This window comes from Oncorhynchus gorbuscha, linkage group LG11, assembly GCF_021184085.1.
Source record: "Oncorhynchus gorbuscha isolate QuinsamMale2020 ecotype Even-year linkage group LG11, OgorEven_v1.0, whole genome shotgun sequence".
NCBI lineage: Eukaryota > Metazoa > Chordata > Actinopteri > Salmoniformes > Salmonidae > Oncorhynchus > Oncorhynchus gorbuscha.
The window spans coordinates 15,359,816-15,381,443 of record NC_060183.1 but is presented as its reverse complement, the minus strand read 5'-3'; the positions used below and the strand labels follow the sequence as shown (position 1 = coordinate 15,381,443).

Genomic DNA, 21,628 nt, shown 5'->3' with positions numbered 1-21,628 from the left:
GTTGCCAGAGAGGTGGGAAACCGCTCAGGGATTTTACCATGAGGTCAATGGTGATTTTAAAACAGTTAGAAAGTTATATGGATGTGATAGGAGAAAACTGAGGATGGATCCACAACATTGTAGTTACTCCACAATACTAACCTAAATGACAGAGTGAAAATGAGGAAGCATATATATCCCAAAACATGCATCCTGTTTCCAACAGGCACTAACGTAATACTGCAAAAAATGTGGCAAAGCAATTCACTTTCTGTCCTGAATACAGTGTTATGTTTGGGGCAAATCCAATAGAACACATTACTGAGTACCACTCTCCATATTCTCAAGCATAGTGGTGACTGCATCATGTTATTAGTATGCTTGTAAAAAATGAAGGAATTGGGAGTTTTTCAATATAAAAATAATAATGGAATGGCGCTAATCAAAATCCTAGAGGAAAACCTGGTTCAGTCTGCTTTCCACCAGACACTGGGAGATGAATTCACCTTTCAGATGGACAATAACCTAAAACACAAGGCCAAATCTACACTGGAGTTGCTTCCCAAGAAGACACTGCATGTCCCTATGGAAAGACCGGAAATGGTTGTCGATCAATGATCAACAACCAATTTGAAGGATTTTCTTAAAGAGTAATGTTGCACAATCCAAGTTTGGAAAGCTCTTAGAGAAATTTCCAGAAAGACTCACAGTTGTAATCACTGCCAAAGGTGATTCTAACACGTATTGACTCAGGGGGTTAAATACTTATCTGATGAATATATATTCGTTTTATTTTTCAGGAATCTTTTACAAATTTTAGAATGCTTCTTCTACTTTGACAATACAGGGTATTTTATGTAGATCGTTGACTAACAATGACAATTAAATCCATTTTAATCCCACTTTGTAAAACAATAAAATACGGAAAAAGTCCGGGGTTGTTGTGACCACTTTATGGTGGCACTACAACTGTATCATTTTGCAGTCCGTTTTGAATAATATGCCCCACGCACAATCAACCAAAACACTTGGGTTTCTGTGGAATACTAAATATTATTTTCAGTTATATTTTCAATACAAATCTCAAGGTTACTGCATCAAACACCATCCTCGCCTCTGAGGCCATGTCTTGTGAGAACTCAACATGGAAGCCAAAGTGTTAAGTGAGTGACAGCATGGTCTCCATTACTGGCTAGAACAGTTTGTAACTGTGTATATATGAATAGCATTGTCTTGTGTCAAAAGCACTTCACACCTCCCTGGTGGGGGAATATTAAGTCGATTGCCCCCCCCCCCAACTAAGATCAGATTCTATAACTGACACCCGCGAGCAGCGATCATATCAAACAGAAGGAGAACCAAATTTAAACAAACAGAATTTAAACAAGCAGTTACTGAAACTATGAAATCTTAGAAGTGGTCCATAACCAAATGCATACTCTGCAGCTCCATTCAATTACACTGGTGGTAGAAAGCGTTGGATGACCGACTTCATGTACTCAATTAAGGGTGATTAACAAGTATGTCATCAACATCTCTCAAACCACTCCGATAGTCAATCACATACACGTATCAGTCAAATCCAGTTCAAATATCATAGTCATCAGGAACGTATACGTCTCTGTCCACCAGACACCCAGCTGCACCCTCCCCTCCATTCTGAGTCTATTTCTCTCAGATGCATCTCTGTCATACTGTGTGTCTAAATTTAACGCAGCCGCAGGGCAGTATCTTTTATTCATACTGTGCGTATATATATAACGCAGCCGCAGGGCAGTACTGTCTGTCTATATTTAACACAGCAGCAGGGCAGTATCTGATTTATTCATACTGTGTGTCTATATTTAACACAGCCGCAGGGCAGTATCTGCTTTATTCATACTGTGTGTCTATATTTAACACAGCCGCAGGGCAGTATCTGCTTTATTCATACGGTGAGTCTATATTTAACGCAGCCACAGGGCAGTATCTGATTTATTCATACTGTGTGTCTATATTTAACGCAGCCGCAGGGCAGCATCTGCTTTATTCATACGGTGTGTCTATATTTAACGCAGCCGCAGGGCAGTATCTGATTTATTCATATGGTGTGTCTATATTTAACGCAGCCACAGGGCAGTATCTGATTTATTCACACTGTGAGTCTATATTTAACGCAGCCGCAGGGCAGTATCTGATTTATTCATACAGTGCGTCTATATTTAACGCAGCCGCAGGGCAGTATCTGATTTATTCATATGGTGTGTCTATATTTAACGCAGCCGCAGGGCAATATCTGATTTATTCATACTGTGTGTCTATATTTAACGCAGCCGCAGGGCAGTATCTGATTTATTCATACTGTGTGTCTATATTTAACGCAGCCGCAGGGCAATATCTGATTTATTCATACTGTGTGTCTATATTTAACACAGCCGCAGGACAGTATCTGATTTATTCATACTGTGCGTCTATATTTAACACAGCCGCAGGGCAGTATCTGATTTATTCATACTGTGTGTCTATATTTAACACAGCCGCAGGGCAGTATCTGATTTATTCATACTGTGTGTCTATATTTAACACAGCCGCAGGGCAGTATCTGATTTATTCATACTGTGTGTCTATATTTAACGCAGCCGCAGGGCAGTATCTGATTTATTTGCAGCCTGGCAAGTTCCAACTCAATGAAGCCTCGATGAAACTTTCCAACACCAACAGATGCTTATGGAAAGATAATCATTTAGTTTTTTTTGCCTTGTAAAAAAAGAGGCAAAGGATTAGAACTCTATAACTGACAGAGGACAGGGCAGACTGGTAAATGGGTTTACTGCTGTGCTGATCTCTCCCACTCTCAGACTAGAGGGATGGAGGGAGAGGAAAGGATGGAGGGAGGGAGAAGGGAGGAATGGAATGACGAAAGCTAAAGGGGAAAGAGAGAGGAGGAGGGCACTCTGAATCCTGAAGGAGAACATCACTCAAGCACATTGCTGGTCTTAGATAAAAAGGTGTTATCAAGAACCTAAAAGGGTACTTTCGGCTGTCCCCATAGGAGAACCATTTGAAGAACCCTTGTTGGGTTACAGGTAGAACCCTTTTGGTTTCAAGTAGAACCCTTTCTGCAGAAAGGACCTGAAACCAAAAGGGATTCGTATGGGGACAGCTGGAGAACCCTTCTGTATACTGGCTGTTGGTGCACAGGGAGTCAGGAACACAATCACTGATTAAATCAGAGCGACTGTGGTTGACCATGTTGTCAACCATGGGATGAGCATGAGGGAGGCTGGGCAACGGGTTCAGCCAAATCTGAGCCGCTAAACTGTTGCAGGTATCACCTGGATATTTCAAAATGAGAACCAGTAAGTAACTGTAAGTGCTGTTGTCTTACTGGTACAGTAATATGTACTGTACTTTCATAATGAGAAGGATCTATCACTAAAATCACTCAAATGCTTTTACAGAACTGCAAAAAAAACTATCTGGTGGAGAAGGTTGACTGTTCACCCCAGAGCAGGAGACACACATTGTAAATATGGTCATTGCAAATAACAGCATCAGACTCCGAGAACTGCAGGACCACATAATGAGATAACACCATATTCCAAAACGTCAACAGAGTGAGTCTCTCTGCACTGTCTCGTCTACTGAAACACAATAGATTTAGGATGAAGCAGCTGTACAGAGTCCCTTTCCAAAGTAACTCAGACTGTGTAAAACAAGTGAGATATGTATATGTGCAGGTAAGTTATACTATCCTATCATTGGTACTGGATCTAGAAGTGTATGGTGCTACATCATATTGACTGATCCCTGTCTTTTCCTACTGTGCTACATTGTCCTGTCTTGACTCTTTCAGAGAGTCATTGAGCTAGAAGCAGATGCAGTGTATCATGAGCTAATATATGTGGACGAGGCAGGTTTCATCGTTGCAAACACAAGGGGCCGTAGCAGTAATATCATCGGACACCGTGCCATCATCAACGTCCCGGGACAACGTGGTGGCAACAATACAATATGTGCGGCTATTATTCAAAACGACGTCCTTCACCATCATGCAATTCTAGGCCCATATAACACTGCACACATTATCACATTTCTGGACACCCTCAACAACAGACTAATCCCTAATGACCAGGGGCCAGAACAACCCAGGTACGTTATCATCTGGGACAATGTTAGTTTCCACTGGGCTGCTGTGGTCCGCAATTGGTTCACAGGTCACCCACTTTTCATCTCACTCAATCTCCCCCATACTCTCCGTTCTTGAATCCTATTGGAGAATTCTTCTCTGCATGTGGTTGGAAGGTGTATGATCACCAGCCCCAACAACACATACCCCTTCTACAGGCAATAGAGGAGGCTTGTGGAGACATGGATCAGGGGTCATGCCAGGCCTGAATACGGCACTCCAGACGATACTTTCCATGCTGCCCAGCTGAAGACAACATGTGATGTGGATGAAGTCTTATGACCAGACCCACAAAGAAGGTGAGATGGAGCCACATTTGTTTATGTTCTTTTTTTTGTTCTAGAATAAATGTTTTAGTTTTCTTCTACTGCGCTTTTGTTGTTTGCGGAGTGTTAGAACATTTTCCCCTCATTTTGTATTGATAGTGTGTTATGCTCGGAAAACTTTGCACATTTGCATACCATTTGCATTGTGTACAGTCGTGGCCAAAAGTTTAGAGAATGACACAAATAGGATTTTTTTTTCACAAAGTCTGCTGCCTCAGTTTGTATGATGGCAATTTGCATATATATATACTCCAGAATATTATGAAGAGTGATCAGATGAATTGCAATTAATTGCAAAGTCCCTCTTTGCCATGCAAATGAACTGAATCCCCTCCCCACAATTCCACTGCATTTCAGCCCTGCCACAAAAGGACCAGCTGACATCATGTCAGTGATTCTCTCGTTAACACAGGTGTGAGTGTTGACGAGGACAAGGCTGGAGATCACTCGGTCGTGCTGATAGAGTTCAAATAATAGACTGGAAGCTTCAAAAGGAGGGTGGTGCTTGGAATCATTGTTCTTCCTCTGTCAACCATGGTTACCTGCAACGAAACACGTGCAGTCATCATTGCTTTGCACAAAAAGGGCTTCACAGGCGAGGATATTGCTACCAGTCAGATTGCACCTAGATCAACTATTTATCGGATCATCAAGAACTTCAAGGAGAGATGGCCTGGTGTCAAGAAGGGCAGCAAAGAAGCCACTTCTCTCCAGGAAAAACATCAGGGATAGACTGATATTCTGCAAAACATATAGGGATGGGACTGCTGAGGACTGAGGTAAAGTCATTTTCTCTGATGAATCCCCTTTCCGATTGTTTGCGGCATCCGGAAAAAAGCTTGTCCGGAGAAGGCAAGGTGAGCGCTACCATCAGTCCTGTGTCATACCAACTGTAAAGCATCCTGAGACCATTCATGTGTGGAGTTGCTTCTCAGCCAAGGGAGTGGGCTCACTCACAATTTTGCCTAAGGACAGAGCTGTGAATAAAGAATGGTACCAAACACATCCTCCCGAGAGCAACTTCTCCCAACCAACCAGGTACAGTTTGGTGATGAACAATGCCTTTTCCAGCATGATGGAGCACCTTGCCATAAGGCAAAAGTGATAACTAAGTGGCTCGGGGAACAAAACATCGATATTATGGGTCAATGGCCAGGAAACTCCCCAGATCTTAATCCCATTGAGAACTTGTGGTCAATCCTCAAGAGGCAGGTGGACAAACAAAAAGCCACAAATTCTGCCAAACTCCAAGCATTGACTATGCAAGAATGGGCTGCCATCAGTCAGGATGTGGCCCAGAAGTTAATTGACAGCATGACAGGGCGGATTGCAGAGGTCTTGAAAAAGAAGGGTCAACACTGCAAATATTTAGTCTGCATCAACTTCATGTAATTGTCAATAAAAGCCATTGACACTTCTGAAATGCTTGTAATTATACTTCAGTATTCCATAGTAACATCTGACAAAAATATCTAAAGACACTGAAGCAGCAAACTTGGTGGAAATTAATATTTGTGTAATTCTCAAAAGTTTTGGCCACGACTGTATGTGTGTTTAATACATGTATGACAAAACTTTATTGCAAACTGTTTTACCCTGCAAACAGAAAATGCAAAAGCCACAAGTGTTTTCCAGTTATACCATCAGTGCCTAGTTGGTGCTTCGTGTGCTCATTCAAATGATGGTTTGTGTGTACTGTAGACGCAAAACCACATTTCTTTTTTTTTTAAAGAGTTTGAAGAGTTTTGCAAGAATTGTTTGCTTTTGCAAGAGATGTATAATGTTGTGCTGGTCTGGAGTAAGTTTTTGTGGTTGGTGTGTAGAGTCTTGCAAAAAAAATTGCCTATAGTTTTAAAGTTGGTGTCTAAGCAATCACAAAAAAATGTAATATAACACACAGCACTGGGCTTTTTGCTCCTGACTTTGAGCCCTCTGTAGTACAGGAGTTTCCCCTGGCCTGATAAAGGAGCTCTATCTCCAGAAGCTCATGTTCATATTCCCCTCTGAGTGGGAGGATCCTTGTAGCGTGCAGAAACTTAACGGATCATCACCCTCTGGAGTTTAAAGCAACAAGCCTCTTGGGCGATGGTGTGTGAGATTACCTGACTCATCCTGATGGGGTTTAACACACACACACACACACACACACACACACACACACACACACACACACACACACACACACACACACACACACACACACACACACACACACACACACACACACACACACACACACACACACACACACACACACACACACACACACACACACACCTACAGCCAGAGCATCCCCAGCCTCTGCCTCTTTCCAGGTGTGATTTACCGGATCAGTCCCCTCTTTATAAGAATAAAAGACCATTACCCTGTCATGATGAAGAGAGCATCCTGGGCTACAGAGCTTTATTCTGATTACCTTGATTACCAAGTCAAATCCATTGTACAGGTCCCTGATGAGCGGTTTGAGGAGCTGCAGCTCGGCGGTGGTTCTGTTCAGGGAGAAGAAGTGGACGTACGTCTCAGGCTTGCCTAAAACCGGGAGACAGGGAAATAAGCAACTGTCACTCTGAAAGGCAGGGGAGAAGATGGAGTATTTAGGAGAATACTGTAAGTCTTCTATATATCGTTACTTTTAATACATTTTACTGCACCTGTCATTACACGTATACATGACTGTAATTATAATGAAAAGTATTAAAAGCTTATTGTCAGTGTATGTCAGAGAATACCAGGTTGCTTTCAAATGATCGGGGTAAAGAAGGCGGAGGGATTCTCTCTCTCTCTCTCTCTCTCTCTCTCTCTCTCTCTCTCTCTCTCTCTCTCTCTCTCTCTCTCTCTCTCTCTCTCTCTCTCTCTCTCTCTCTCTCTCTCTCTCTCTCTCTCTCTCTCTCAGAGAGCCGGGGAGCGAGGAGGGGAGCATTCCACATCAGCATGATTCCCTGCAGGGACTACAGCTGTGCTGCTGCCTGCTCCAGCTCTGCAATAGCCCTGCGTTGCTCATCTCAGCTCACCACAGGTGGCCCTCCACTCCCCTTCTCATCCTACCCCGCCTCCCACTCATCTCTCCAGTGCATCCTCCCTCCCTCCCCACCACCAGCCTTTTGGCTATTGCTGCCTGTGCTGAGCCCCCACAACCACCACCCCTCTGCATGGCCAGGCCTGGGAGCTAGCTATCCCCTCTGAAGGTCTGGGAGCTAGCTATCCCCTCTGAAGGTCTGGGAGCTAGCTATCCCCTCTGAAGGTCCGGGAGCTAGCTATCCCCTCTGAAGGTCTGGGAGCTAGCTATCCCCTCTGAAGGTCTGGGAGCTAGCTATCCCCTCTGAAGGTCCGGGAGCTAGCTATCCCCTCTGAAGGTCCGGGAGCTAGCTATCCCCTCTGAAGGTCCGGGAGCTAGCTATCCCCTCTGAAGGCCCGGGAGCTAGCTATCCCCTCTGAAGGCCCGGGAGCTAGCTATCCCCTCTGAAGGCCCGGGAGCTAGCTATCCCCTCTGAAGGCCCGGGAGCTAGCTATCCCCTCTGAAGGCCCGGGAGCTAGCTATCCCCTCTGAATGCCCGGGAGCTAGCTATCCGCTCTGAAGGCCCGGGAGCTAGCTATCCCCTCTGAAGGCCCGGGAGCTAGCTATCCCCTCTGAAGGCCCGGGAGCTAGCTATCCCCTCTGAAGGCCCGGGAGCTAGCTATCCCCTCTGAAGGCCCGGGAGCTAGCTATCCCCTCTGCAGCCCCGGGAGATACTGTAGCTATTCCCTCTGCAATGCGTGGTATAGTGGTGACTGTATATAGCAGTGCATTTGGAAAGTATTCAGAACCCTTGAACCCTTGATTTTGTAAACGTTATTGCCTTATTCTAAAATGTATTCAATTGTTTTTTGCCCTCAATCTATACACAATACTACACAAAAACAAAAAGTAAACAGGTTTTAGAAATTTTAGCAAATTAATAAAAAAGAAAACATAAGTATCACATTTACATAAGTATTTTCAGACACTTTAGTCAGTACTTTGTTGAAGCACCTTTGGCAGTGAATACAGACAACTCTTTTGGGGTATGGCGCTGCACAGCTATTTTCAGGTCTCTCCAAAGATGTTCGATCAGGTTCAAGTCCGGGCTCTGGCTGGGCCACTCAAGGACATTCAGAGACTTGTCCCGAAGCCACTCCTGCATTGTCTTGGCTGTGTGCTCAGGGTCGTTGTCCTGTTGGAAGGTGATACCGTTTCCTGAGTCTGAGGTCCTGAGTGCTCTGGAGCAGGTCTTTCATCAAGGATCTCTCTGTATTTTGTTCCATTCATCCTTCCCTCGATCCTGACTAGTCTCCCAGTCCCTGCTGCTGAAGAACATCCCCACAGCATGATGCTGCCACCAACATGCTTCACCGTAGGGATGGTGCCAGGTTTGCTCCAGGCGTGACGCTTGGCATTAAGGCCAAAGGTCCTTTAGGTGCAAACTTCAAGCAGGCTGTCATGTGCCTTTTACCTTTTACCATCTGGCCACTCTATCACAAAGGCCTGATTGGTGGAGTGCAGCTCGAGGAAGTGTTCCAAACTTCTTCCATTTAAGAATCATGGAGGCCACTGTGTTCTTGGAGACCTTCAATGCTGCAGATTTGTTTTGGTACCCTTCCCCAGATCTGTGCCTCGACACAATCCTGTCTCGGCGCTCTATGGACAATTCCTTTGACCTCATGTCTTGGTTTTTGCTCTGACATGCACGGTCAACTGTGGGACCTTATATAGACAGGTGTGTGCCTTTCCAAATCATGTCCAATGAATTGCGTTTACCACAGGTAGCCTCCTATCAAGTTGTGTAAACATCTCAAGGATGGTCAATGGAAACAGGATGCACCTGTTTTCAGGTGTGAGTCTCATAGCAAAAGGTCTGAATACTTATGCAAGTAAGGTATTTCTGTTTTATAAATGTGCAAACATTTCTAAAAACCTGTTTTCGCTTTGTCATTACGTGTTATTGTGTGTAGATACATTCCGAATGCACTGTAGATGACAGCCGTGTTAACAGGGACCTACCAATGAGGATGGAGTAGAGGATGCCTGGCCTCTGTGACGGAGGCTGGATGTTCCTGTCCTGGTCCACGGCCTGAATGACGGGAGTCACGTTGACAGGGTTCACTTTGCTCTGAAATGAAAGAGTAATGGTTAGTTCTATCTGGCTGTCAATGCCAAAATAATAAAAAAGAGCCATTTCCACAGTGTGGGATACGGGAGCTTCCATTCTTGCTGTGCTTAGAGGGTGAAAATAAATGATGAAGAATTCATGTATGGCGTTGGACACAATCTTCCTCAATTAGTTATCTTGGCATTTCACAGCACCAACAGCAAAATAATTGCAGTGTTTCAGTTGTACCGCTAACTTAAACATTATGGGCAAAGCACAAGTCATGTAGATTCTGCTGACTTGCTTTGCAGTAAAAGGTGTATTCTTCAAACAGTGAATAAACTGTGTGACCTCTTTGTGGACCTCTTTATCACAGCGTCTGTCACAAAGACCAATGAACTGCAGACATTTGTGTTGTTCTCCCCGGTGCAACACTTCTTTATGTCATTTAAGAGGTTGAAAGCACATGAGAGAGTGTGGGAGAGAGAGGAATGGAGAGCGAGAAAGAGAAAAAAAAAAGAAAGAAAGAAAGAAAGAAAGAAAGAGAGGAAAAGAGAGCGAGAAAAGAGTGAAAAAGAGGGAGAGGAACAGAGGGAGGGAAAACGAGAGAGAGAGAAAGAGGGAGAAAAAGAGAGAAAAGGGTAGGAAAAGAGAGACAGGAAAAGAGAGAAAGGAAAAGAGGGAATGAGACGGTGGGGGAGAGAGAGACTGAAAAATAAAGTTTGCAAGAGAGAGAAAAAGTTTGTGAAAGTGAGAGACTCCAGAGAGAGAGAGAGAGAGAGAGAGAACAGGAAGGGAGAAGAAATAATAAAGTGAGTAACTGGTCCTCCATTCCAAGTTGCCCCAGCCTTGGGGGAGGAGTAAAGATGTGCAGAATTACAAACAACAGGCGGGACCCAGTCTCAGTCCCAGTAAATAAGCAGCTCATTTCGAACTCAACTCTCCTCAGAGAAACCAAGTGACACTGCTAAGAGTGAAGATGAGTTTCAACCAGTGTTAGCTGCCTGGTTGCCTCTGAAATAAGGCTCTGTGTGTGTGTGTGTGTGTGTGTGTGTGTGTGTGTGTGTGTGTGTGTGTGTGTGTGTGTGTGTGTGTGTGTGTGTGTGTGTGTGTGTGTGTGTGTGTGTGTGTGTGTGTGTGTGTGTGTGTGTGTGTGTGTGTGTGTGTGTGTGTGTGTGTCATGACCCCTACAGGGACCCCACAGCATAATTGTGATCTCTGTGTGCCAGGAAGAAGTCTCGAGCAGCTGCTGTAAACACACACACAAACATCGGTAGGACCATATGCTCCGGGGGCTGGTTGGCAGGAAATGACAATTTGTGACAGACATTGATGACAAGCTGGAGGAGCTGAGGTGCTGCAAAGACAGACGCTGTTTGTGTGGAATAAATTACAGACATCTCGGGTTTGTTTACCTTGCAGAGTACAGAGACTACAAGGAGGTCAGACATTAGTCAGAACCGTAATAAAGCCACCTGGAATCAAGCTCTGAATGAAACAAAAGGCTTTTCCTCCTGTCATTCCTCCCCATGTTACTTGATCATCATACTTCACACATGCCTATGAGTAGTTGTTAAGTGGAGGCAAAAATGGTAGCCTACATTTTATCAGACAGTGTTATCCAGGGTGACTTACAGGAGCATTTAGGCTTAAGTGCCTTACTCAAGGGCACATCGGCAGATTTTTCACCAAGTCAAACCAGCAACCTTTCAGGTACTGGCCCAAAGCTCTTAACCACTAGGCTACCTGCCACCCATCCACTCCTCTCTGCTCTGTACATCTCCCTCCCTCATGATAGATCATGAGCACAATTTGGCAAAGATTTATCTCCGTGGGGCCCATTGTAATCCTCAGCCACTGCAACTACAATGGCCCCAGTATGACTGCAGTAAATCTAATGACTCTTCGGGGCCCTGTCCTCAGTGGACAGATTAGCTCTGATGATACTCCCTCAGTCAGCCCTTATCTCCTGAGGAACTGCAGCAGACAAGACTGGTGTCTAGATAACATGGAAATGCATTTATATGAAATAGCGTGAAGGTGATGATGATGATGATGATGATGATGATGATTCATCACAATACGTGTCTGTGTTAAGTTGATTTGCAGAATGAATCAGCCTCATTCAAGGCAAGGGAATATAGATTTTTAGTGATACATTCAATTATTTAGAAGCCTGTATTTAAAGTCCAGATTTGGCCTTTTCTTTACAAATAATACTACTCAGACTGACTGATACAGATGAATATTTCATGTGACTGAAATACACAACTAGGCATGATGCCAAATGAATGTATTTCCTTTGATCTGGATGAAACCATAACTACTCCTTCTCAGGCAGACCAGCCAGGGTCCTCCGCTCCGTTCCACATCCGTGGCCCATAATCAGTGGTTGACTGAGCGTCGGCTGGGCGTTTTAACGGCTGAACTGGAGGAAGGGACCGGTTGAAGCACGGGAGGATTTTATTACTGTAATTAACGAGGATGGATTCTCTGGTGGAGTGTGATCTGTGATGGTGTAACGAGTAAACGGCAGCCCTTTGGCCCCTCCTCTATTTTCACTAACCCACAGGAAGACAAGTCAATGGACTGCTTTACTCCACACTACTCTACTCAGATGAACCCAACCTTCCAACTGAATGCTGAGCATCTCCAGATTCCTCTATGATATAGAGTGAACACTGACAAGAAACTTCAATTAAAAGATTCTGCATCGGGTATAATTTGACGGTTTTGCATATGATATGATCAGCACCTGTTTTCAAAACGGCCAATTACTCGTCTTCGATTTGGAATGACTTGTCTGTTCACATTTTCATTATTAGCTATATATTATTCCAACTTTAAATTTCAGCCAGCAAACGAATTATCCAGTGAATTAATGTATTACACTCTCCATTGAATTGTATACACACCTGTCACCAACAAAGCAATTATGCTCCACTCAACACTGGGGTACAATACTTTCAAAGCCTCCTGTGTTAATTGTCAACAGTCACTAGCAGTTGCCTACCTACTGTTCTCTCAGTGGTGTATTTTCAATCTGATATCTCAGCTCTGATGGTATGTTAGAATATATTAACACTAGCCACAGAGGACGTCCAGAGTACTGCTGCGTATGGGGGGGGGGGGAGCCAAATAGTAGAATTGACAGAGGAAAAAGCATTGGAGCCCCACTTCAGCCTTGTTTGGGATGACCTTTTATGTCATTCCTGCTCCGGAGAGGCTCTCTAGCTCTTTGCTATGGAAGGATATAAAGAGGCTGCCAGGAGGGATCAGTTTGTCTTGGGGAATGCACCTCCACTCTCCCCAAGAACATTCTCCTTGCTCCTGGCTCCTGTTCCCTAGAAAGTCTCACTATTTCCTGGATCCTGATCTTAGATATTGTCTTTCAAACCAAGTGTGCCGTGAAAGGAGACCCACTGGCATAACATCGTGACCAAGAGGAGTTTTTGGGATCTGACCTATGACCTGCTGTACCCCTCTCCTCCTCCCCTCTAATCACAAGCTTCGTTTCACAGGTAGCGCTCTTTTTATAAGCTGCAAGGTACCTGAGCGGTACTGAGCCTCAATAAATGAGTTGAAGCATGATTTAAATGTTTCGTTGAGCACCGGCGGAAGAGATATGACAGGCGCATTAAAGAGATAACGGGGAGAGCTGCCTGACAGGGAGGATGTCTGAGAGAGACAAGAGGAATATAACAGTACATAATTACACATGTGAAACTGAACTAGCCACCTGAGTGATGGGGATGACAGGATGAGGTGGGGGTGTTTTGAAGACCTGATAAGAGGTTATGCTGGCTTCGCCACGGCATACATAATCAGAATCGCATAATGCCGCCTGTCACAGCACTCGTAAAATGTGTCCTTGAGTGCGTTCTAGCGTTCAGATTAAGTACAGGAACCAGCCACCCAAACCAGTGGTGTGAACTTGACTTAAGGCTCCTGCTCCCTTGTTCTGTCACTTGGCTGCGGAGTGTGGAAGGTTCTCAATGTAAGCAAATGTCGTTTTAGTTCTCTGTGTTTGGTATGGCTCTAGTGCACCACTGCCTTCTCACGGACAACAGTTTCACCTTCTGCAACTCTCTTAGGATATAGTGGAACGTCAGCAAAAAAGGACATTTATTACTTTTCAGCAGAAACGCTGCTTGATCATGTCAATGGAATAGATCTGGAGGCGAAAGAAACGCACACGTGTTTAGGTGAGGTGTTGGCTAGCGGAGTAGAAGACCTGTTTAGGTGAGGTGTTGGCTAGCGGAGTAGAACACCTGTTTAGGTGAGGTGTTGGCTAGCGGAGTAGAACACGTGTTTAGGTGAGGTGTTGGCTAGCGGAGTAGAACACGTGTTTAGGTGAGGTGTTGGCTAGCGGAGTAGAACACGTGTTTAGGTGAGGTGTTGGCTAGCGGAGTAGAACACCTGTTTAGGTGAGGTGCTGGCTAGCAGAGTAGAACACCTGTTTAGGTGAGGTGTTGGCTAGCGGAGTAGATCACCTGTTTAGGTGAGGTGTTGGCTAGCGGAATAGAACACGTGTTTAGGTGAGGTGTTGGCTAGCGGAGTAGAACACGTGTTTAGGTGAGGTGTTGGCTAGCGGAGTAGAACACGTGTTTAGGTGAGGTGTTGGCTAGCGGAGTAGAACACGTGTTTAGGTGAGGTGTTGGCTAGCGGAGTAGAACACGTGTTTAGGTGAGGTGTTGGCTAGCAGAGTAGAACACGTGTTTAGGTGAGGTGTTGGCTAGCAGAGTAGAACACCTGTTTAGGTGAGGTGTTGGCTAGCGGAGTAGAACACGTGTTTAGGTGAGGTGTTGGCTAGCGGAGTAGAACACGTGTTTAGGTGAGGTGCTGGCTAGCGGAGTAGAACACCTGTTTAGGTGAGGTGCTGGCTAGCGGAGTAGAACACCTGTTTAGGTGAGGTGCTGGTTAGCGGAGTAGAACACCTGTTTAGGTGAGGTGCTGGTTAGCGGAGTAGATCACCTGTTTAGGTGAGGTGTTGGCTAGCGGAGTAGAACACCTGTTTAGGTGAGGTGTTGGCTAGCGGAGTAGAACACCTGTTTAGGTGAGGTGCTGGCTAGCGGAGTAGAACACGTGTTTAGGTGAGGTGTTGGCTAGCGGAGTAGAACACGTGTTTAGGTGAGGTGTTGGCTAGCGGAGTAGAACACGTGTTTAGGTGAGGTGTTGGCTAGCGGAGTAGAACACGTGTTTAGGTGAGGTGTTGGCTAGCGGAGTAGAACACGTGTTTAGGTGAGGTGTTGGCTAGCGGAGTAGAACACCTGTTTAGGTGAGGTGCTGGCTAGCAGAGTAGAACACCTGTTTAGGTGAGGTGTTGGCTAGCGGAGTAGATCACCTGTTTAGGTGAGGTGTTGGCTAGCGGAATAGAACACGTGTTTAGGTGAGGTGTTGGCTAGCGGAGTAGAACACGTGTTTAGGTGAGGTGTTGGCTAGCGGAGTAGAACACGTGTTTAGGTGAGGTGTTGGCTAGCGGAGTAGAACACGTGTTTAGGTGAGGTGTTGGCTAGCGGAGTAGAACACGTGTTTAGGTGAGGTGTTGGCTAGCAGAGTAGAACACGTGTTTAGGTGAGGTGTTGGCTAGCGGAGTAGAACACCTGTTTAGGTGAGGTGTTGGCTAGCGGAGTAGAACACGTGTTTAGGTGAGGTGTTGGCTAGCGGAGTAGAACACGTGTTTAGGTGAGGTGCTGGCTAGCGGAGTAGAACACCTGTTTAGGTGAGGTGCTGGCTAGCGGAGTAGAACACCTGTTTAGGTGAGGTGCTGGTTAGCGGTGTAGAACACCTGTTTAGGTGAGGTGCTGGTTAGCGGAGTAGAACACCTGTTTAGGTGAGGTGCTGGTTAGCGGAGTAGAACACCTGTTTAGGTGAGGTGCTGGTTAGCGGAGTAGAACACCTGTTTAGGTGAGGTGCTGGTTAGCGGAGTAGAACACCTGTTTAGGTGAGGTGTTGGCTAGCGGAGTAGAACACCTGTTTAGGTGAGGTGCTGGTTAGCGGAGTAGAACACCTGTTTAGGTGAGGTGCTGGCTAGCGGAGTAGAACACCTGTTTAGGTGAGGTGTTGGCTAGCGGAGTAGAACACCTGTTTAGGTGAGGTGCTGGTTAGCGGAGTAGAACACCTGTTTAGGTGAGGTGCTGGTTAGCGGAGTAGAACACCTGTTTAGGTGAGGTGCTGGTTAGCGGAGTAGAACACCTGTTTAGGTGAGGTGCTGGTTAGCGGAGTAGAACACCTGTTTAGGTGAGGTGCTGGTTAGCGGAGTAGAACACCTGTTTAGGTGAGGTGCTGGTTAGCGGAGTAGAACACCTGTTTAGGTGAGGTGCTGGTTAGCGGAGTAGAACACCTGTTTAGGTGAGGTGCTGGTTAGCGGAGTAGAACACCTGTTTAGGTGAGGTGCTGGCTAGCGGAGTAAAACACGTGTTTAGGTGAGGTGCTGGTTAGCGGAGTAGAACACCTGTTTAGGTGAGGTGCTGGTTAGCGGAGTAGAACACCTGTTTAGGTGAGGTGCTGGTTAGCGGAGTAGAACACCTGTTTAGGTGAGGTGCTGGTTAGCGGAGTAAAACACGTGTTTAGGTGAGGTGCTGGTTAGCGGAGTAGAACACCTGTTTAGGTGAGGTGCTGGCTAGCGGAGTAGAACACCTGTTTAGGTGAGGTGCTGGTTAGCGGAGTAGAACACCTGTTTAGGTGAGGTGCTGGTTAGAGGAGTAGAACACGTGTTTAGGTGAGGTGCTGGCTAGCGGAGTAGAACACCTGTTTAGGTGAGGTGCTGGTTAGAGGAGTAGAACACATGTTTAGGTGAGGTGCTGGCTAGCGGAGTAGAACACCTGTTTAGGTGAGGTGCTGGCTAGCGGAGTAGAACACCTGTTTAGGTGAGGTGCTGGCTAGCGGAGTAGAACACGTGTTTAGGTGAGGTGCTGGCTAGCGGAGTAGAACACGTGTTTAGGTGAGGTGCTGGTTAGAGGAGTAGATCACCTGTTTAGGTGAGGTGCTGGCTAGCGGAGTAGAACACCTGTTTAGGTGAGGTGTTGGCTAGCGGAGTAGAACACCTGTTTAGGTGAGGTGCTGGCTAGCGGAGTAGAACACGTGTTTAGGTGAGGTGCTGGTTAGAGGAGTAGATCACCTGTTTAGGTGAGGTGCTGGCTAGCGGAGTAGAACACCTGTTTAGGTGAGGTGTTGGCTAGCGGAGTAGAACACCTGTTTAGGTGAGGCGTTGGCTAGCGGAGTAGAACACCTGTTTAGGTGAGGCGTTGGCTAGCGGAGTAGAACACCTGTTTAGGTGAGGTGTTGGCTAGCGGAGTAGAACACCTGTTTAGGTGAGGTGTTGGCTAGCGGAGTAGAACACCTGTTTAGGTGAGGCGTTGGCTAGCGGAGTAGAACACCTGTTTAGGTGAGGCGTTGGCTAGCGGAGTAGACACCTGTTTAGGTGAGGTGTTGGCTAGCGGAGTAGAACACCTGTTTAGGTGAGGTGTTGGCTAGTGGAGTAGATCACCTGTTTAGGTGAGGTGTTGGCTAGCGGAGTAGAACACGTGTTTAGGCGAGGCATTGGCACGTGGAATAGAACACCTGTTTCGGTGAGGCGTTGGCTTGCATGAATGATAGCATACGATTATAGATACAATTTGGCTACATAGGACCTACAAACATTTACAATGAATTGCAAAATCACAATAATCACAAGAATAGCTTCAGATCAAAGTCTACATTGAGACATTAAATATCCAGTCAGCCTCTCAATTTAACAATACGTTGGAATAGATCTACAATAGAGTTAGCCAATAGCTGGGCTACTCAAGGTCTTTGTTTTTGTGGAGTCTGGGATTCAATCATCGGGTGCATTCAAGGAGTGATAATAACCATCATTTTCTAGATTTCTAGAATTTAAGCGCCAAGACAATTTAATGTGGTTGCCCGGAAAATGTTATTTTCCCCGTGTCTGCCGGGTTCCAAAGTTCCCTGACCGTGAGTATCCACTTTACATTTGGATTAGTAACAATTTAAATAAACCGGTGCTTCCACTCAAGGTACGAGAGTCCAAAGTGTAAAACTAATTACCTGTGAATAATCTGTCTCTGTAATTCTAGCATTTCCATGCTTCCCCGACTCTGCCATTTGCTTGTGTTAGACTCTGATCAAGAGAAACTGTAAACAGGGTCCTGCCTAGATCAGTGAACAAAAACCAATGGAACTGACAAGGAGGTATTTCTGATTGTCATTCTACATGACAAAACACGTGTCCCGCTATTGGGAGTCTAAATCTAATCTAGTCTAAATTACTTTCACACGCACCAGAGGAGGCTGGTGGGAGGAGGTAGAAGTGGACGGGCTCATCATAATGGCTGGAGTGGAATTAATGAAAGATTCCATCCATTACAATAAGCCTGTCCTCCTATAGCCCCTCCAACTAGCCTCCTCTGATACACACATCCTCTCACACTTTCGACAGTTCATCTCCATTCTGGTTATGCATGACCAATAAATGTAATATATCACTACCCATACATAGCATAAACCTATCCCTAGCATAAATCTAATAGCCCTTTGTATTTAAAGCCAAAATCTTTGAAATGATCTTAAACACAAAGAAATCACACTGAACCAGTCTTGTGTTCAGTAGTAATATGCCGAAGCTGACTCCTGAGGCTGATTGTCACGTTCTGACCTTCTGTTATTATATCTTTGTTTTAGTATGGCCAGGGCGTGAGTTGGGTGGGCAGTCTATGTTTGTTTTTCTATGTTGGTTTTTGAGTTCGGCCCAGTATGGTTCTCAATCAGAGGCAGCTGTCAATTGTTGTCCCTGATTGAGAACCATACTTAGGTAGCCTGGGTTTCACTTTTGGGTTGTGGGTGTTTGTTTTCCGTGTGAGTGTTTGGTCCACACGGTACTGTTTTCGGTTTTGTATATTCACGGCATCGTTTGTTGTTTTGTTCGAGTGTTCTATTGCCTTTATTAAAAAACATTATGGACAATTACCACGCTGCGCATTGGTCCTCCGATCCTTCTCGCTACTCCTCCTCAGAAGAGGAGAATGAGAACCCTTACACTGATATGCAAAACAGAGGCCAGAGAAGCTGTGTCTCAGCCACCTCTCTCCCTAGTACTGGGAGTAGTGTGCTGCTTGTCAAGCAGCCCTGTTTGAACGGAGCAACATGTAAAAGGCTTCTTCTCAGCAGGGGGTCTGAAGCTCAGAGCTCTGGAGCCGGTGCTGGTGTGCAATAACACTTACTGGGTCAGTGAGCTCCAGGATGTGGACCCGGTAGGTGAGAGGGCTGCAGTCACGTGTGTTGTCGACCAGAGAGCAGGGCAGGAACATAGGCCCCAGGTCATCCCCGTCCAGCACGTCTACAGTCAGGGTGGTGGTGGCAGTGCGCCGTTCGTTGGGGTACGGGGCGCGATCCTACAGGGGGAGATGACAGGGGTGGATGTGGCAAGCTGAGGATTTGAAGTACATTTTTGAACGTCTACCCGTCTTCTACAGCTATTCTATCTTAAGTGCAACTTCCTTTCTGTCTTTTCAAAAACATTCACGTTACCTAAAACATTCTGTATTGTATTAATCTGAGGCTGGAAAGCACTTGCATTGACAACAGCAAAACCTATATGCCACATCAGGTATCTGTTCATTCAAGTGTTCCAATATCAAAAGGCATTGTAAAACATTTTGGTCAAATGAAATGAATGAGGTTTTTGGTGTTTGTTCCATTCTAGATGAAGACCTTGACATCATATAATACATTATTCCTATCTGTACTTACCATTCTTGACTTGGAAATGTAGCACTTGTATTAAATGAACTTTTTTCAACAGATTTTGTTTTTTTATTATATTTCAAAAGGTCATGCAACGATAATGGAACAACAATGGAACAACAAAAAAGGTATTTTTGTATTTACAAAGTGGTACAACGATTTCCTTCAAGGTTTTCCTAGTGTTATAGCCTACCCTATTTAAAAACCACATTGTACAAAACTGTACTCAGGAAAGTGCTCCAGTGTTTCGTTGGACCATCGGTTTCCCCAGACAGACTAATTGATTCACAGTAATGTACTGTTAAACCATAGTTCATTTGGAATTTACGGTAACATACGGTACCTTAATGGCTGCCATTAAGTTACTGTAAAGTTACCGTAAAAACAAGTTACGTATTTACAGTGTAGAATAAGCCACCTCAATATTTGTAGCCATAGGTTGCAATATACACCACATGACCAAAAGTATGTGGACACCTGCTCGTGGAACATTTCTTTCCAAAATCAAAATCATTAATATGGAGATGGTCCCCCCTTTGCTGCTATAACAGCCTACACTCTTCTGGGAAGGTGTTCCACCAGATGTTTGCTTTGCGCACGGAGGCATTGTCATGCTGAAACAGGAAAGGGCCTTCCACAAACTGTTGTCACAAAGTTGGAAGCACAGAATCGTCTAGAATGTCATTGTATGCTGTAGCGTTAAGATTCACATTCACTGGAACTAAGGGGCCTAGTCTGAACCATGAAAAACAGCTCCAGACCATAATTCCTCCTCCACCAAATTTTACAGTTGGCACTATGCATTTGGGCAAATAGCGTTCTCCTGGAATTTGCCAAATCCAGATTTGTCCGTCGGACTGCCAGAGGGTGAAGCGTGATTCATCACTCCAGAGAATGTGTTTCCACTGCTCCAGTCCAATGGTGGCAGGTTTTACACCCCTCCAGCCGACACTTGGCATTGCGCATGGTTATTTTAGGTTTGTGTGCGGCTGCTCGGCCATGGAAACCCATTACATGAAGCTCCCGACGAACAGTTATTGTGCTGAGGTTGCTTCCAGAGGCAGGTTGGAACTCGGTAGTGAGTGTTACAACCGAGGACAGACAATTTTTACCCGCTACGTGCTTCAGCACTCAGCGATCCCGTTCTGTGAGCTTGTGTTGCCTACCACTTTGCGGCTGAGCCGTTGTTGCTCCTAGACATTTCCACTTCACAATAGTAGCACTTACAGTTGATCGGGGCAGCTCTAGCAGGGCAGAAATTTGACGAACTGACTTGTTGGAAGGGTGGCATCCTACGACGGTGCCACGTTGAAAGTCATTGAGCTCTTCCATAAGGCCATTCTACTGCCAATGTTTGTCTACAGAGATTGCATGGCTGTGTGCTCTATTTTATACACCTGTCAGTAATGGATGTGGATGAAATAGCTGAATCCACTAATTTAATTTAGTGTCCACATACTTTTGTAGGTATAGTGTATCTTTAGGAGCTGATCCATTGTGAGTATTGTGAAATAATTCTTATGTTAAGGTAAGATTTGAAAATGGAAAGCTGATCTGAGAGCAGTGCTGTCTTACCTTCGAACCTTTCATCCCAATGACACACGTAGCGAACATTCTCTCTGTTTTGGGAAACGCATGTTACCCCTTCGGCCGTCATTGTAACGACGCGTCGTTAAAACCCTCTTAAGCCTAACTTCCATCTCTATCGGGAAACCATAAATACCAACCGACAGACCGACAGACTTACATTGGCCTGGATGAGAACCAGGTAGCGGGTGATTTCCTCGTAGTTGAGCCTCTCCCTCAGGACCACCGAGCCGGAGAGGGTGAGAGGGATGTCAAACGTCCTGTTGGCCGCCTGCGACACAAAGAGATACAGTGCCCTGTGTTAAGAGTGGACTCTACTTAGGAAAGCTTTTCCCATGAGAAATTCATTGTCTGCCAGAGCAGGTGCAGAGATCTCGGGGGTAGAGATTGCCTCAACAGGACGTGTGTGTCCTTCTGACTCCTACTAAGTGACAAGAGTAAAACCGTACTGCTCTAATGTCTTTATCAATTTTTTTGGGCTGTGAAGTGGCTTTAAAGAGAATGTGTCGGTAAGTGTTGAGATGTGACGTACCGGGTCAGTTGGGTTGTACTGGATGATGTATTCAATCTGTCCGTTAGGGCCATCATCAATGTCCAGGGCTCCATTATTCCCAGTGAAGCCGGAGAAGATGGTGGTGCCAACCGGGGTCAACTGTAAGACAACATTATTGCAACCTAATGACAGTGCTAACAATTCAAACTATAAAAATAATTAC

General features: G+C 45.4%; 1 protein-coding gene across 4 annotated transcripts in view; it reads right to left on the bottom strand.

Moving 5' to 3' along the window:
* The window catches only part of LOC124048149 (protocadherin-15-like), a 353,300-nt gene that overhangs the window by 189,082 nt on the left and 142,590 nt on the right, over nucleotides 1–21,628 (bottom strand). For all 4 annotated transcript variants that reach the window (XM_046368624.1, XM_046368627.1, XM_046368626.1 and 1 more), the window contains 5 exons: nucleotides 21,445–21,564; nucleotides 21,073–21,183; nucleotides 18,803–18,973; nucleotides 9,491–9,599; nucleotides 6,890–7,002 (listed from right to left, as the gene is read on the bottom strand). In XM_046368624.1, the coding sequence (XP_046224580.1) occupies nucleotides 6,890–7,002; nucleotides 9,491–9,599; nucleotides 18,803–18,973; nucleotides 21,073–21,183; nucleotides 21,445–21,564 (624 nt within the window). The remainder of the gene's footprint in view (nucleotides 1–6,889; nucleotides 7,003–9,490; nucleotides 9,600–18,802; nucleotides 18,974–21,072; nucleotides 21,184–21,444; nucleotides 21,565–21,628) is intronic.